At 36.7% G+C, this 18972-nt stretch overlaps 2 protein-coding genes across 2 annotated transcripts; both read left to right on the forward strand.

Annotated features, from left to right (window-relative positions):
• Positions 1-1096: 1096 nt before the first annotated feature.
• Positions 1097-3163, forward strand: LOC114516677 (Golgi-associated plant pathogenesis-related protein 1-like). The gene is made up of 3 exons (XM_028536216.1): positions 1097-1665; positions 2284-2521; positions 2798-3163. Exons 1-3 carry the CDS (start codon positions 1605-1607, stop codon positions 3036-3038), a joined length of 540 nt encoding a protein of 179 aa, XP_028392017.1. The 5' UTR covers positions 1097-1604; the 3' UTR covers positions 3039-3163.
• A 991-nt stretch (positions 3164-4154) lies between these two features.
• LOC114516894 (NEDD4-like E3 ubiquitin-protein ligase WWP1) lies at positions 4155-18965 on the forward strand. The gene is made up of 28 exons (XM_028536501.1): positions 4155-4278; positions 4869-5002; positions 7803-7887; positions 8010-8041; positions 8260-8301; positions 8395-8500; positions 8954-9078; positions 9577-9715; positions 10986-11245; positions 11678-11893; positions 12275-12344; positions 12544-12639; positions 12739-12913; positions 13227-13284; positions 13601-13685; positions 13878-14009; positions 14315-14387; positions 14501-14572; positions 14696-14784; positions 15095-15192; positions 15322-15383; positions 15502-15635; positions 16261-16401; positions 16631-16751; positions 17213-17317; positions 17588-17684; positions 17779-17851; positions 18061-18965. Exons 3-28 carry the CDS (start codon positions 7868-7870, stop codon positions 18158-18160), a joined length of 2721 nt encoding a protein of 906 aa, XP_028392302.1. The 5' UTR covers positions 4155-4278; positions 4869-5002; positions 7803-7867; the 3' UTR covers positions 18161-18965.
• The last annotated feature ends 7 nt before the right edge of the window (positions 18966-18972 follow it).

Below are 18972 nucleotides of genomic sequence, written 5' to 3' on the forward strand. Positions count from 1 at the left end.
AAATACACATTGTAGTATATACAAAATTTTATGTTCATAGACATTCACGAATCTAAAGAAAGTTAATTCAGTGTAACAGTTCTCTTAGTTTCGAAGTTATATTCAATCGAACAGGTTAACTTTTTTTGCGTCACCTGGTAGAATAAGACAGTTGTGAAAGTTCATGGTAATTGCTCGCTCCACGAAGCAAATTAAGGAATTGTTTAGAGCAACCAGTTGAACGGTTAAGTTGAACAATACTTATTCCTGATTAGTTGCGTCAGAAGAACTGCTTTTTACACATATGATATCGTTAAAGAAGGTGAGAGTAATCTGTCAGGTCCAGCATCTTAAACGATAGTGAATTTGGCAAAATTATAATATAGGTAGGTTGAATTAAATTGTACATAATATCAAAATATACATAATTCTGGTTGAAAGCATATACTGACATGCAACTAACTGAATTGTTGTGGACAACGTCCTTTAGGGTCTGGATTAATACTATAGGCATAGCGCTATTTAAATCAGATATCTTATATACGCTTAGTGCATCGAATGCATGCAATTCAAACCGTAGATAAAAAGATGATAAACCTCAGCTTCATTATCATCTGCTTAAAGTATAGGCCTTAGTGTTTATTGATGACAGGCTAATACTCTGATTTAAGATCAAAGATTATTCTCTCCATTAACTGATCTCTTTTTGGTTAATTTGTTTCCTTGTTTGCTATGCTTATATCAAATGGAAATTTCAAATGAAAAAAGTGTTTTATGTGATTGGCAGGTTCTCTTATTCAAAAGTAAATGCATGCAATAGTCGACGCTTGGCCGAAGCTTAACTTTGGTAACCTGTTCCTGATGAAGAGTATCTAACTTTGTTACATATGCAAGTAACATTATATAATTATATTAACACAATTATAACAGAACTTCTTGTCTTATTGGCCCTTTAGAAACAATAAAATCATATCGTTAGTTTTGAAATTAATACAAATGGCGACCGAATTGAAATATTTTTATCTTTTGTGTCGAAAAATTGAGCACATGCATGTATGACAAAATATCTCAATTTAGTCTTCGTACACTAGGAATATTGGATGTCAATAACTTTGACATTTGGTGTATCCTAGGTAACCTCGAGCCTTTGTTTTTTGGCTGTGACAACAAACTGAACTAATTTAGGGGCTGTTTACATGAGCCCAGTTACCACAGATTCAACGAAGCGTGAGAGGACTTTGAGGTATTGAAATAACTAAAGTCTTTATGACACCAAGCAAGCACATGATATTGTTGTGTTGATTATACGACTGCCAGGATCATGTTATCTGCTCATTTCAATACCTCAAAATCATCTCACGCTTCGATGAATCTCGGGTAACCGGGCTCATGTAAACAGCCCCTTAATTACTTAGGTATCTCCAGACATTTACATACCTACCGATTTCCTCTACATGCTCGGCATGCACGTTTATTTTTCGTGCCTTTTAAAAGTAAATAATAGTCGACGCTTGGCTGAAACTTAACTTTGATTCAGTCAAGAACTCTTTACAAAAGGCGGGTACTTACCCACTTCGCATATACATTCAGGAACAAGTATTTTCACTACAGGAGTATCAAAGGTCATGATGTTCGTGTGGTTAGCAATATCCTTGTGTTTGCACATAACCTTAGTTATATATCCAGGTAGGTGTTATTCGAAAGATTTTATTTTATACACTTTATACTCATTCGGCAAAATCCTACAGGTTTACTCGGTCAACACAATCAACCATTACAATCTAGTTCGGAAGTTCATGTATTTCTGGCCCTATTTTTACACAGTATATATTTAGACTGAATTATTACACTGCTCAGTGTTTGATACACAAAGTCACAATTCTGAATTAATTCAAGTATCATCGATGTATCGATCAATATATTTAACTTCATAAAAACATTCGCAACAAACTCAGTAGTGCGAGTTGGTTATTGCAAAAGATGAAAATGAGCCCTTATTTTACCCGACTTTGGCAATAGGCTTCAATATGTTGTTAATAAAGCCACACTCGTGCACTCGTGCACTTTCCACTCACACATTTGTAGTGACATTACTCTCGTGACAATAATTCAACACAACGTTTTCTGGAGAAATATAAAAGAACTCAACACTCAGAAACTCAGAAATTCAGAAATTTGTATTGCTGTTCATCATGGAAAATTACAGGAATATAATGTAATAATAGACACATCGATACGATACGACTCAACTGACCAAGAGGGAGAGCCATTGGTTAATTTTGCCATTAACCTTTTACTCTACAGCACGGGCAGAATTCGAACAAGAAAGTTTAAAAGCCCATAACAAATATCGAGCTATCCATAATGTCCCTCCAATGAAACTAAACACGGAGATGAACGCACAAGCAGAAAAATGGGCTCAACATATAGCCTCAGAAGGCATGTTACAACATTCTGATAGCGAACAAAGGAACGGGGATGGCGAAAATCTCTTTTATCGTTGTCAAATGCCTCTTACTGGTGGATTTGCTACCACTGAATGGTGAGTATCACCAGCCTTAGGCTAGTACCCAGGCGCCTTTTTAAAAAAGCATAAAGGTTGCTTGAGCAAGACCTTTTTCATAATGACCATTGGCCACGACCTTTTTCATAATGACGTCTTACACGGGATACAAATGTCACAAGTCAATCAAATAAGGCTTTCCGTTCCGCGTTTGGCATAATTTTGGAAAGTCAATCGCTCCCACGGTCTCCACCGTATCAAATGAAATCACTGCATGATTGCATCACTGTTTATCATTTGTTTTCAATTGTGTAGGTACAAAGAAGTGTGCCACTATGATTTCAATACAGGCAAATCAGTCAATGGCAAGACAGTTGGTCATTTTACCCAAGTTATTTGGAAGGAAAGTCTGGAGCTTGGCATCGGGAAAGCTACGAAAGGGGGTTGCACTTATGTCGTGGCACGATACAAACCACCGGGAAATTGGATGGGAAAGGAAAAGGAGAATGTTCTCAAGGGAACTTTCGATAAGTCTTTCTGTAGAAATCGCAACTGAGTGCAAACAGGGCAAAGCAGGTGTGAAGAAGGGGGAAGTGCAACCGGGGGGAGGCAAGGGAGATGTACCCACTCAGTTTTTAAAACCTATAGGCTCACATTCATTAGCATATGATTCTTGTTCGTCTGCACAATTTATATATATATATATGCTATCAAGTTATTTGATTTAATAAAACACACTATATTTCAATGGTATTTAGTGCATAATGTATACGAAATATTATTATTAACATCCAATTTTGTTTTGACTTCGGTGGGCAGGGACTCTCGAATTTCACTCACCCCATAAGGGAGAGATAACGCCGTCCCTTACTTTCTATGATGTAGGACCGACGAACCATGCACCGATGCACGACCAGTATATTATTTCTTGATAAATATTCAATATATATAAATACGGGTCGACTATGCCATAAACTGATATCATCTGCCCTGTCTGGTATTATAACACAAATAATCCGGCTGCAGCGGGCTCACTTTAATTTTGCAAGTTATTTCAGTGTATTTACTTAGGCGAAATAAAAAACTCGGAATGAGATCTTTTTCAAAGAACGGTTCAAAACTACGCTAATTTCGCTTTTGGCACTGCGTGTCTTTGAAATACTGCTAACGCCTAACGGAAAAGACACTGATTGACCTTTATTAACATCTTTCAAGCTTCTTCACGCGTGGGTACCAAGGCGTTTTTGTAGAAAATCTTATAGTTCTTTCAAACTAATTATCTATAACCTCAAGTCGCTAAGTGCCGCTAAGACGAAACCTGTTCAGAGACATCGGCTTTGATCGATCTGTCTTCGGCTTATGTCGGAGGTAGTCGTGGCAATGAACGCGGAAGACAAAAGTACGGAAGTTTGTGTCATTTTCATCAAAAATTAAAAAAAATAAAATGAACTTTGTCCTTTGTTAGTAATAACCCATACGTTTCTTACAGGCTGCTAAGGTCTTCTCGCACAAGGCGTGTACAATATATAGTTTGAATTATTTCGCAATTTGTGAAAAGTGTAGGAGATAATCAGTGATAATTTCGCAATTAGTTTTCTTGCCACTCCACTGATCTCAAAACACAGGAATATTTTCATTCTACATGACGTCATCGCAACAGGGGTCACGTGTCTGGTGTATTACAGGGACATTTGCAAACATAACTTGAAGCTGATCGACTATTTTGAAATTTTTACGAACAAGAAAGTGATTTTGAGCGATACACTTTTCCTCGAAGCGAAGAAACGACCGTGAAGGTAATTTTATTGGTTTTATTTCTAAAACGTAAGCGCTAGGAAGCGAATTTCAAGCCATTTTATTATCAAACGTAGCCGCCATATTTATTTAGATTTTCATATATAACCAACATTATAGTTGCTGCCTTCTCATGTATGTTTTGTTTTATCGCTCTCGTAGGCGAAAAGTTTATGGATCACTTTAACACACCATCCTTTTCGTATTAAGGCATCGTTTTGCTTCAAAAAACGACCCATAATATGGGAAATATCAGATAAGGATGGATAAGCCGCGAATATATTCTACGTAGAAATATTTCGAAAATACGTATGATTGCTAACCATTTATTTATATTTCTAAAAAGGCAACGTTGCTCTTCGAGCGCAGCATATCATTCCTGTCCAATATTTAAACGTGTAAGCGCTTATATTAGCCAAGCGTCCGTAGCTTTTTTTGAAATAAGATAAACTAGGTTTGTGTATATCTCTCGGCTTTTAAACTGGTACGTGACAAAGTTTAATCGTCCTGTAGCGGTCCTTTTGTGAATTTTAAACTGTCTTCTTGTTAAGAGGCGTATTGAATTTCATCCTCACAACTATTTTCCTTGTAGATATGTCGACGAAATGGCTGGATTAGAGTTCTATACGGCTGGATCTGTCGGCTGAGTTCAATTGATCCGTATTTTATACGATTATAAAACATAATTCGTCTATTTGAGCTTCGCTGTTTGTAATTCTCAAAACGGTAGGGCATATTTAAATTCTTTGTACATTACATAACCTTAATCACTCGGTCATACGGCTTTAATATCGTTGTTTTATGAGGCATTTGAGGTATAGCATTTCGAAAGCGTTTATAAAAGACGTGAATTATACATTTTGGGGTTTTGGCACTTCGCTGATAATGAACAAGAGTCTAATAAATTGAAAAGATTTTTAGTCTATGGCCTTACAAGTTAGTAATGGAGCTGTTATTCTCCAGCAGACCCTAGAATATAAGAAATACAAAGTGATTTTGCTTGAAGTATTTTGTTATGTTGTTTTTACTCAAAGGCATATGAATTGTTTAAAAATGACATAACTCTTTTCTTTATCTTTGTGCAATTAAATCGAGTATGGTTGAATTAATCAACATTATTGGCATATTTTGTACCAGTGAAAGAACAGTTTTCTAGAATTCTCTTTCAAAGTTGTATCACCTTACTTCTTGAAACAATTTGTAATAGGGATGCAACTGATGGGTTTGCAGGCTAACTTCGGTATTTTACTGTCTGTCATTTCAAAATGGTCTGTACTTGTCGGTTGAGAAATTTTTTGAGAGTAATGCACATTAAAACAAATTATTAATGATTATTACTTTCCCTTTTGCTTGTAATTTTAAATTTCATAGTCGTTAATATGTGAATGTGTGGAAGTCTAGTTTACTGTAGTTCATGAATTCAAAAGCACCTGTATAAAATAAACATTTTCATAGACACATAATGAACAAATGTGATATTTGAGGGGACACTGGACTAAGATATTTGTTTTGTATGTTAAAGGGTGTCTAGAGGCTTATTCCATTTCCCCTATATGAATAACCCACTTAAATCCTGACACCTGCCCATCCCCCAAAATATGGATACTGTGATTTCAGAGCTATGGATTTTTGAGGTATATTGATGTTTATGTAACAACCTTAACATCACATGCCATTTTGATGAGGGAATGTTTTGCATAATAGTATATCCTTACAAATAAAAAGTACTAGAGGTAATCACTAGTTTTAAACAAGTTACAAACTTGAGAGGAATACTTTGGTGATGTCCCTCATTGAACAAACTTATAACTTTTCCACAATTCAGAGTTGTCTTCCTAAACTTTTTGGCAGAAATTTTCTCAACTTTCTTCACAAATTTGCAAACTTGTTGTAGGTTGATAATACTCATAAATTTTGCAATCAGTAGATAAGAGCACCTGTTATAATAGAGTTTTTTGTGTTGACATTGTAACTAGCTTTTATGGATTTTTTGTAACCTGTTCCTTATGAAGAACATCTTACTTTGTTTCATATGACACCACTTTAAAACATGTGACACCACCCTTGGCATTTTAAAAACACAGTATTTTATCTTCATAAATCATAGCATGTTTCTACAAATAAATAAAAAAAATTAAGCTAATCCAACTTCGTATAACATCAGACTTTCAGCATTTGACATCATTATGAAAAAGGTCTATTGAAAGGTCTATTTCAGAAATGTGATAACCTAGTGATTTTTGCATGCAAACAATGGTTGAATATCTTGTAAAGGATATGTATATTTTCTAAAATTTTCTAAAGTATATACTAACGTATCAGGTGATTTTGACAATCGATTAGCCATACACATTTTGGCTAAAATTTCCTGTCATACTGTAGGTACTTTAATAACAAAAATGCTGTGACAAGCATATTGTCTTGGCCAGTTTTTGCACAAAGCACATTACAGCTGTACCTATATGCAAATATTTTGCAGTGGAAAATTCAATAATCTTTTTTCTTTTGTAAACCAGATTTGATTCATTAGTTATCAACACATGCAATATTTGACAATTAAAAGCAGATGTTGAAATATTGTAATTCGCTCAACTCTATTTCAATTGCATGTAATGTGTTCACAGGTCAGTTTTCTTGAAATATGAGCAACCTAAAATCTGCTTCCAGTAATAAGTAGTAATAGTCCAGTATAGTTTTACCACAATTCAGTTGTGTATTTTCCAACAAATTATTCTACATTGAGATAGTGAGAAACATAATATTTATCACAGATCTCCAATACACTGGATATAGAAACTATAAGGAACAAAGCTAGGAATAATGAATTTCTAAGAACCTAGCACATGAATACATGTAATGATGTAAATCCTACCTTTGTGGTTCCCTTATAAACACAAGACTTTGATTGATTTAAAAAATTAAAAAGTGACCTGATGTTATCTTGCATTGGACTAGGTCTAGTTTATTAAAATAAACTGAATAGATGCATTTACTGGAAATTAGCAAACAAAGCAAAAACACTTGAACTTGGATTGTGGGGAGTGGTTATGAAATAGGCATTTCCTCTGTTGTGCGTATGTTGTACCTATTAGCATAATACGTAACTTCCTAACAACTATAATCTACAACAATATGAATATAAATAAGAGGAAACTGCATACAAATCGAAAACTAGTGTGAAATTGACGACTGCTTTCTTTCACCTGAAGTTTATCCAAACATCATGTTTAACCATTTGATGTAGCTACCCTGGTTGTAAGGTCTGTCAATTTCTGGCTGATGATCATATTGACAAGGGTGAATGTAGTGTGTAAAGTAATGTAAAGTAATGAAAATACATATTGGCAAGTTATGTAAACTATCATTTGAAATGTTTGAATTGACCACTCACAAATGACAGTACTCAAACCACTGTCCAGTAAAGTTAACTTGTGTTAGACCATGCAAGTAGTATCAAGCAAATCCAGATGCCAAGTTGAGCAATTTTGCTATTCACACATGACATTTGCATTGCACTTGATTGTAGAGCTGGAGTCTGATTTTTCTGGCCTTAAAGAATCACTGGTTAACATTGATGATTTAGAGTTTGTCATGGTCGATACTTCACCAGGGTAAGTAAAAAAAATCATAAAATTTCAGCTTAAATGGCAAATCTAAGCCATAATGATATTTTTACACAAATATCAAAGACCAAGATGTTGTTTTATTGAAAATCTAATTTACAATTTCCTAGGAGGAGTGCATTTTATCAGCTGGATTTATCAGGTAATGTTTTTGACACACACATTGAGGCAATGCTATCAAATGAGTTTTATTTAAATTTGGGACCAGCTGATTTAAGTGTTTAATGCAACTTAAATTCCAAATTAGTAGTTGGGCACAGTTTTCTTTGACAGCAGCCAACAATTAATTTATTAAGTATGATTTCAAGTTGACTCTAAAAATTGTGATCATACTGAGTATCTATGTTATTTCTATTTTAGTGACAAAGGCCAAGTTGAGAGAGCATAGTAGTTGGCTATTTGGTAAGAATTTATTCATAACATGTTGGGTATGCCCTGAGGATTTGATAATTCTTTCCTTTGGATATTAGTTTTAACTTTCAAACCATTCCTCAGCTAAAGGTGACCCGTATGCAAAAGTTGTTGTTGACAAAAATGCTGCAAAGAAGACAGAGACCGTGAAAAAGACTTGGGAACCAATATGGAATGAACATTTTGTAGTGTAAGTTACTTAATACTGTGCTATGAATGTTGGTTTTCAGAAAACTCTTGTGAATATATGACAAAAATTTATACCCTAAGGGGAGTTTCATAGGATTTCATGTGAAAATGCTGTCAATTTTAATTTTTGACTTAAAACTATGCTTCTTGTAAAGCTACAAATTGGAATACAGATCAAGAGTGGCTACTTTTGTTTTTTGTACATCCACTGAACTGTATATAGATCACTGGCCATATTTAACCAATCAGAATGCCTAATTTATGTACCTAGATGGTGGCAAGTGCCTTTGACAACTTGACTTTATCCTGTGATCCAGGTGTTTTAACACCAATGATTTGAGTTGTTTGACAATCACTATTTTCACTCAAAGGGTACATCCATAAGACCCAACGTGTTCATGTGTGCCCATGCATATCATATCATAACCTCTTTCTTTTGGCATTGATTATGTAGGCTTGTGACTGCATACAGCAAGGTTGACATTGAAGTATTGTGTAAGTTCATGCTGAAGAATGATGTTGTTGTTGGCAAGGTCTCATTGGATATCAACGAATTGCTTCATGTCAACAATGGAAGTTGTAAGTAAAGAAGACCTCCATAGTCTGTTCATGTTAGGTTGCAGATCCATGGGCAGGCTGAAAATAAGTGTTCAACCCAAGTATCTTGAAACTTTGTTTAAAACCAACCGTCTCCATTCAAATTTATTTAATTCATCAAGCTGGCTGTCTGACTGACAGCACACACAGAAATACATGCATAAACACAGTTCTCCTCTGTCTAAGTGGGAAGCTCTTAAGCTATAGGGTTTGCAATTCTGACTTTTTGTCAAAGCTGGACTATCCATGTTGTACATGAATGCTAAATAGTATACCTAAATATCTGAGATGGTTGTTCAAAAGCCGGTTAGCTTAACCCTAGGTTAAAGCAAATCGCTTGTTTACAAATATGAATATCGTTTTTCATAAAACAATGGTTTGCAGTGGTTTAGAAGACCCAGGGTTAGCGCTAACCTGCATGGCTTTGAACAACCCTGGCCAAATTTATTCACTAACTTGGTGGTAACTTTATTTTTACAGTCAAAAACCTCGAGATGGAATTAGATTTGATGTTGGGTGGAAAGACAACCACTGAGGAAACCACAGGTCAAATTTTTATCACATTAAATGGCATCGAGGATCTTAACATGGCGAATTTCCCGAGAAAGGAATCCTCCAAGTATGAGCTATATAAAATTGTTTAAAAAAAATTGCAATGAAAATTCCTTTTGACTTTTCTCACTTTTGGCAGCTTATTGACAGAGATCATTAAATATTTTTTAAATTTATTTGGGAAAGCTGTAACTTCCTTATTATTGACTAATCGGACTTGTGGTCCGAAACAAATTCCTCAATGAAATGCGTTTACAGGACGTTTTTTTAAGGAGTTTACGTAAACGAGTTGCTCAATATTGAAAATTCAACATTTTATCAGCTTTCCGCTTTTATTTTGTTTTTATAACTAAGAAATTTAGATTTTCTCTTTGAAAAGGTAAAGCGAAAAGAAATTACCGTAAATATTTGTTCAATAATTTCAAATGAAAAGTTGATCTTTGGATTTCGCGTGAATTTAGCATAATAAAAAATACTATATTATGAAATTTATCGTATTTTTTTCAACCAATTGCCAGTGTAAAATTAATACAATAGCGAGGTTTAAACTGTTTTAGATGACGACAGCCATTTTTTTTTGAAATTGTGAACGTCAAACGCTGTCTGTTGCCGTTTAGGATGTCAGGTCACGGACTCAGTCTGACGCGAGTTCACCGCTACTTAATGTACGCGTGACGTCTGCTGTTAAAAACGTCGCTTGCTGAAGCTCTCCAATTTTATGCAAAAACTTGAATTGTGTTGATTGTTTCCTAGCAACCATTAAAAACATAACCAACTTTCTGCTTTGTCATTGTGCTTGAAATTTAGTTGCCAAAATAAAATACTTCTACGTAAGATTACATGCAAGCTCATCGAGTTAACAGCGAATGGTAAAAGACGCTTGTCACGTTAAGTTTTAATAGCAAGCAAAACAGTGAACAATAATTGACATATAGTTATAATGACGTCATGCTCCGCTGCTCAGTTGCGTGGGCGCGTGATTGCAGCACTCGATATTTCGTCATTTCGTGCAATGATTATTGTTCAAAAGTGTCTTTACATTTAAAAGCGAAAAGCGCTAAGTGATAAACTAAAATTCTTTAACTTCAAAGTCTCTCTTTTCGCGGTCAGAATTTCGCCCCGAGTTTTAACGTTTGTTGGAGTGTTCAAACACCGTGCCGCTTATCTTTGATATTTATTCGAAATATTTTAGTACTATAGCAACAATATTCGACTTGTTGCCCGGGCGAAAAACATCGCATTTATCCAAACACACGTGTCCACGAATCGGCCAATCACGATTAATAATATATAAGCGCTACATGTATAAGAAATTTCATTATTCATTTTTTTTACAGACCGGTACAGAATGGCGATGCCCCTCGTCGTCCCCCTCGCCGTCCGCTACCCCGCCCCAATAGTGTGGACGCTGGTTCAAATTCACCGGCCGCCAATACCGTTCAGGCGAATGGTAACCCACCTCCTCTACCAAGCAGAAGCAGCATGCCTGTGATACCAGTTCTTCCCCCGCCTCCCACGAATAGCCCCAGGCGTAGTTCGTCTCAGAGTGCCACATCTAACTCCAGTACACCCAGACAACAGAGAAATCCGTTTTCAGGTATGTTTTATGAAATGTCCTGCGTTCGCGCCACAACCCATGTGATCTGAAATGGCGGTGGCAAGTAACTGGGACTAGTTGTGGAATAAAAATCCATTCTCGGTTTAGGCCTGTTTCAGACGTTGAATTTTTTGTGTGTCGAATCGAATGCAAATGAAGTTAAACAAAGACTTTAGTTTATTAGCATTAGGTTCAGCACATGAAAAGTTCGACGTCTGAAACGGGTCTGAAACTGGCCTTAAACAACCTAATATCTCTTGAAATATACTTTATTTCGGTTTCAAATTTATGCCATAGCTATATTTCTCATAACTAAACAAAATCAAAATTTCACTACTTTCATAAAGAATGACAAAAGATATAATTGATTGAATACCGCAGAATAGTACTTATACTTTCACACCTATAAAATAATTATTAATTTATCATCAGGTGCATCAGCAAGCAATGGTACGCCATCGTTACCACCATTTGCTCCTAATAGACCCCTACCACCTGTACCTGCTACCCCACCTACCTCTGCTACTCCCCCGACTTCTGCCACTCCCCCTACCTCTACTACCTCCTCCACACCTGCTACACCCAACACTTCTGCAAACAGCAGCAGACCTAGCTATACCAGAAGTCCCTCGGCAGCAAATAGCCCTGGTAAGGATATTATATTATGCCAATGCCCAAGGTTGATAACGGCAAACTGAGAATTTCTTATTATAAAATAACATGTATATAACTTAGGCCATCCAAACACGGAAACCATTAAGTAATCGGTTTTAAAATCTTTTATATTGTGCTAAAGCCAAATTCAATGATTATTTTATTATTTATACTTGAAAATGTAAAATGTTACTCCAGTGGAAAAATACGCTGAGTTATAACGAGATACGCTGACTGTTGATGCGAGTTAACAAGATACACTGAAGAATTGACCTGAAACCTTTCCTTTGACATTAATTCTTCTCAGTGTTTTACACCGCATACTAACATATGCTTACATTGCCAACATTGACACATTGCTCCACTCTTTTTCAGCTAATGTCGCACCACCACCGGGCACGCCGCCAAATCGACCAAACCCGAACGAAGAACCCTTACCAGCTGGGTAGGTATTAGAATGAGATCAAGGGGCGGATTGATGCGTGGGGCATTCGGGAGTTAATCCATACCCGGGCTTCTCTTCAAATCACTTTGTTTACAAAAAAGCCCTAATATAGTATTCCTTCTGCAGTATTGAAGGCAACAATTTTACGTCCTGCTAAGAAAACCATATCTCTAATACGTTGTGTTTTCATCTTTTCCAGCTGGGAACAAAGGGTTGATCCTCACGGAAGAGTTTACTATGTCGATCACAATACGCGGACAACAGCCTGGGAGCGACCTCAACCTCTACCAAGCGGGTAAATATGTTTCCCAGCATGCCAAACGGTCGTTTTGAACAATGTTATTCTTTTGAAATTTCCTCCTTGACACGTGTATGTTTTGTCTGCGCATTCCAGTTGGGAGAGGCGCACAGATCCGCGGGGCAGAACCTATTATGTTGACCATAATACCCGTACAACGACCTGGCAACGACCGACGCTGGAGACTGTACGAAACTTCGAACACTTCCAGCACCAGAGGACGCAATGGCAAAATGAACGGACACACTTTCAACAAAGATTTTTACTCCCGGTAATTCCCTTTTTTATACGTTTAGCTTTTTGCTGTATAACTAGCAACTTGGCTACTAGAAAACTATTGTTACATTAGCAGATGGTATTTGCAAAAACCAACATTACATGTTTTCATTTATTAGCGATACAGATGTGTTCCCAAAACCACACAGTCATCAAAGTGCTTTTTATATTTCCTTTGATGCTATGTGTTATAAGGTGTTATATAGTAAACACAAGAACTTACTAGTTTTGGAAAAAGGGAGGATGCAGTTTCAAGTTCTGTTCCTGTAGCATGTGCATTTGCTCAATTTGCGAATCTTTTTCTTCAGCAAAATAATATTCCAGCTGTACAAAATGATCCTCTGGGTCCATTACCAGCCGGATGGGGTAAGTGGTTGTGCTTTCAACGTTTATATACTGCCTCATTTTATAATATCATTATAAGCAGTATTTCTTCTAAATCTTCCACCGGAGCAGTTATAGAATACCTGGCCAATCCAACTACTAAGATGCAAGTGAATGCTATATTATAGAACTTTCTAAACGTTACTTACTCATAAATTGAACTCAGAACAAGAATAAATACTATTTTTCATGAACAATAATACCCTATTGAACTGGTATTCTATAATTGTATAAAGACGTGTATGCTCTTTATGCTACATGTCCACTCGTGCAATATTTGACATAATTTTTTTTATAGAAAAACGAACGGAGCAAAATGGCCGCGTGTATTTTGTAAATCACACCACAAGAGAAACACAATGGGAAGATCCACGAATGCTAAAGTACGTCCATCATTCCCTAGTTTTCAAGCGCCAAGGAAACCTGAACATTTCTTATAGTTATAATGGGATGATTTTGAGAATAGCCGTACTGTAGATTTCTTTACTTTTTATGGAGGCGTACATTTTCACTCTAGATAGATACAAATAGATTCATGAGTTAACTTCATCTTGTGTATTTTTTCATATCATTAGACTGACTCCCCAAGACAAGACACTCCCGCCTGGTTGGGAAATGCGATATACAAACGAAGGTATTCCGTACTTTGTCGATCACACCACGAGGACGACGACATTCACTGATCCACGTACAGGAAAGGCCATTGGGTAAGTACGTACGATCGCTTAGTCCAGAAAATTCGCATCAATTAATTTACCATGGGTCGGTTGTATATTTATTGTTGAGCAATATCTATTACTTTGTGTTATATATATATTACTTTGCAATATGAGCAATATCTATTACTTTGTGTTTTATATATATTACTTTGCAATATCTATTATTGTGCTTTTTGGTTTCAATACCTCAAAATCATCTCGTGCTTCGTCGAATCCCTGGTAACCGAGCTCATGTAAACATCTCCTTAATGTCGCAGGGTTGTGCGTAATTATTTTCTGTTTTTTGTCTGTAGACCTGGCCATGGCCCCATTGCTTACGAGAGAAGCTTCAGGTGGAAAGTCTGTCAGTTCAGATATCTTTGTCAGGTATGTTGATTGCTTATAATGCATGGCAGACGGGCGTCTTAAGTAGCTACAACACGCTTGTGACTTTTGCGAGGAGTACTCGTTACTAAAGTGAATACTCAATTTCGTTCTAGGCAAATGCTCTCCCTAGTCATGTTAAACTAGGGATATCCAGAACAAACATGTTTGAAGACTCTTTCCAACAGGTACTATGCAAGCCAGAGAACAACTACATGCAAGAGAACAACTACATGCATTTATTCTGCATGTTTAATAATTAACTGCCCTGGTGAATGTGGTAAATCAATTTTTGTCGTATGTTCCCTTAGGTGATGCGTTTCCAAGCGCACGATCTTCGTCGCCGTCTTTTCATCACGTTCAAAGGAGAGGAAGGTCTGGATTATGGTGGACTTGCAAGGTATCCCTAGCTGTACTGAATTCTACAAATTGACATTACAGACCGCTTCACAGTCCTTTTTGAAAACCGTGAGCGTAAACATCGTAACGGCAACTGTCTTTAATTTTAGGCTGAATTTATACTTCAAATGGTCTGTTGATTCTAAAAAAAATTGCTTTTCATGGTGTTATAATTTTTAAACCCCATGCAGTTGAGAAAATTGAAAGTACCCCAAAAACGTCATCGTGAGAAAGGCTAATTTAAGGAGTTTCAGTGTATTTTTACTGCACTACTGCATTCTCATGTTTTTATATCGTATCTCTCCTTATAGGGAATGGTTCTTCCTTCTGTCCCACGAAATTCTCAATCCCATGTATTGCCTGTTTGAATATACGAATGATAACAACTACACACTCCAAATCAATCCAGGTAGAGTAAATGATGGTACACCTGCGATCGTTATGATATCCGCCGCCATTTTCGTCGAATAAAAAAGTGTGTCATAATTTATCTTCTTCCCATAAACTTTCATGTGACATTTTGTATCGATTTTCACAGCATCGTCGGTGAATCCGGATCACTTGATGTACTTCAAATTTATCGGAAGAATTGTCGCCATGGTAAGTGAGGCAAATGAAATCCTTCTTCAGTCACAAATAATCCTTTAGTGCAGTTTACAAAAATTGCTCTTCTTTGAAGCTTAATTTTCTTTATTGATATTTCTATTCTTCCCGACAGGCCTTGTTCCATGGGAAATTTATTGACCGCGGTTTCACTCTGCCGTTTTACAAACGAATTTTGAACAAGAAGCTTGTCATGAAAGACTTAGAGACGGTTGACCCGGAGTTTTACAATTCATTAGTCTGGATAAAGTAAGTTGAATATGGAGTCTTTAAATACACCCTTATGCCATGTGAGCCATTTTGTTAATCATTCTGTCCCCACACATCTGACGCAAAAATGATTTTCATTGGCTGAACATTACAATACATTTCTGTTTCAACCAATAGCATAGCCTCGTTCTTTAGAAAGCATAGAAAGCATTATCGAATTGGACGAAAGCTTCCGAGCACTGCGACATGTCCCCACATCTCGCATTATACGCATTATTGTCTGCCATCGTTCTGTTCAGTCAATTACGTGTTACAGCGTTATGGTGTTAAAGAAAGTTCGGGACGCGTGCTGATATTCTGTGATCCAACTAGAAATTAAATTCTGTGTTTCCTAGTGGGCAATTCAGAGCAGCACCATCACTTTTAATTCACCTTAATCATACACATGATCATGCACTATAAGTGTATATAGATTACTAAGATTAGTATACGCTAAGTACTTTTTAAACTTGGTTTTGATTAACATTCGATTCAATTTATAATAATAAAATCTTTGGTTACGAAAACAGTTTAATATAAGCCGTCAATATGAGTTGAATTGTGCATGCGGCTTTTTGGAGCGCGATACACTTCTCAATCTAAAAATATTACTTTTTCTTCCCAGAGAGAACAATATAGATGATATTGACATGGAAATGTTCTTCTGTACCGACCAAGAAATTCTCGGAAAGATCTCCACCCACGAGCTGAAGCCGGGTGGCGCTGATATTCCAGTGACGGAGGAAAATAAAGAAGAATATATGAGGTGAGAGCATTTCAAGATTTCATACTATAAGTAGACTGAATATATACTTGAGATTTGTCGACGGTATACGGTACTTTCACAGCGTTTTTCCCCCCAAATATAAGACCCATGACTGCAATTAACGAAGGCCTAGTGTCAACTATACTGTATATCTTTACAGTGTAAACGATATCGGCCGTTGTTCTTCAACTGCGAATAAGCGCGTCAAATGTTTACGTTTTCTTTTTAGTCTAATGACAGAATGGCGCCTCAATCGTGGTATCGAAGAGCAAACTAAGGCATTCCTCGAAGGATTCAACAATGTTGTACCGCTTTACTGGCTGGCTTACTTCGACGAAAGAGAATTAGAGGTATCAAGCGCAAAGAGTTTGCTATATGCCCTTTACCGGTTGTGCAGATAACAGCAATATGCATGTTGTTGCCCCTGCATGTGGAAAATTCAGATCCCAAAAATCGTATTCTATGAGTATTTAATCCAATAATTGTATTTTAAAGGCCGATTTACACGATGCGATTAATCGCGTATACGATTCTTATCCTGACGTATAAAAAAGATTAGTGACGCCACTCTTTATGTTTATCAACGAAATTTAAAATGTGACATCTTTACACGCATCGTATACGACTAATTGCATCGTGAAGATCGGCCTGAAAAAAACTTTCATTAAGAGCTGTATGGCTCTAATTTGATTTTGCAGCCGAATTGCTTGTTGATATGCCCGTCTGTTAACTTTTAGGATGTAATATTTTTAAAATATCCGAATGATATTAGCCAACTCTGTTGATATGAATGCGATTGTGTTGATTTCAGTTGATGTTGTGTGGAATGCAAGAGGTTGATGTGGATGATTGGCAGAGGAACACGGTGTACCGCCATTACACAAGGAACAGCAGACAAGTAATTTGGTTCTGGCAGGTTAGTTTTTGTACCATATAACAAATTTTACCATAACATTTATGCCAACGTTGATTGGTCCGTACGCCAACGTTGATTGGTCCGGAAACGTGTGTATAACTGTATGGAAACACGGGGAAATATTCCGGCCATAGCCTAGAAACAAAATCATTCCGAGCGTATAACATCAGACACTGAAGAAGTTTTCATTCGTCTCGAAACTCGTTTTGGCCACATTTGACGTGACAACCTTAAAATTGTTGAATAATTCTCTACTTGAAACTATTGTAGGCCGTGAAATCGTTTGACAACGAACAGCGAACTCGTCTTCTTCAATTTGTCACCGGAACATGTCGTCTGCCAGTCGGTGGTTTCACAGAACTGATGGGTACGTATATCCAATCCTAATTATATAAGTGGGGTGAAGAAATATATTGACATAGCTACAACGTTTCAATGAATAATTTTTCACGGTTTAATAGGGAGCAATGGTCCTCAGAAATTCTGCATAGAAAGAGTTGGTAAAGAAACCTGGCTACCAAGGAGTCATACGTGGTGAGTAATAGTTATTGTATATTGTCTTTGAAGAAACCTATTTAATAGCATATCTGAAAGAAGAGGATCTTTATTTTATACCTCACCTGGAACATCTAAGTACGAGTTTCCTCGCCCTTGTTCTTTAGTTAGGGAATGGCGCGGATTTTACCTACGAACTCCGTATTTAGCATGCTTGTAACAAAGCCATTCTGTTATTTTGTCATTAGCTTTAATCGTCTCGATTTGCCCCCGTACAAAAGCTACGAGCAATTGGTTGAGAAGCTCACTTTTGCCATCGAAGAAGCCGAAGGATTTGCTCAGGAATGAAAAAAAATATTTAGAGGCAACATAACAATATTGGAATATAGTACCAAGATAATTTTCACGAATCGTGTCGAGCAGTCTTGGTTTTGTAATCTTGATACAGAGCTGCGCGTGATTCGTATGGAATTTGAAAATTTGTAGGCAGTGAAATTGGTGAAAATGAGAACAAATGTACTTCGTGAGTTAATTAAGTGTCTTTATATAAAAATGCCGGGTTGGTAATTGCTAATATTTACACATGTAATGTACAATATATAGAATGTAGAGATTTGTATTTAGGAATGTTTGTATACACAGTGAAGCCGTATTCTATTTGGTTATCTGCCATCGTTGATATGGCTGTTAGCCCTAATGATTGTACAAAGAGATAGAGTTAATCAATAGAACTAGGTGAGTAGGTCATGCATTTGGGGCAGCTTGTACAAAGTCCGATTAGTACTCCCTCCCTCCCCCCAGCTGTTCTTCTGTATGTATTCTGGCATTGATTGTTCGTGTCAAACCTCTTGAGGCATAATGGTCTGGGACCGCGGGGACGGGGGGGGGTTGGTAAAGCGCTTTTGCCCCCCTCTTTTTAGCAAGAAAATTATGGGAATAGTGTTGTGGAAAATTAAGAATTCTGTTTATGATTTAGAAAGTTAAGGTAGCTGGCTTTCACCAAACGGACCCCAGTTAGGGCGTGGAAATAGCTTCCACCCCTTGAAAAATGTTGACGAGTGTCTTTAAATATATAAGATCAAGCCCAAATATATAGAAACACATTCATTGCAACTATGTAATCAATGGACGAAATAAATTCTCATGTTCTTGACATTTCT

Source organism: Dendronephthya gigantea, unplaced genomic scaffold (assembly GCF_004324835.1).
Source record: "Dendronephthya gigantea isolate DGI-Jeju-01 unplaced genomic scaffold, DenGig_1.0 000006F, whole genome shotgun sequence".
NCBI classification, from domain to species: Eukaryota; Metazoa; Cnidaria; class Anthozoa; order Malacalcyonacea; family Nephtheidae; genus Dendronephthya; species Dendronephthya gigantea.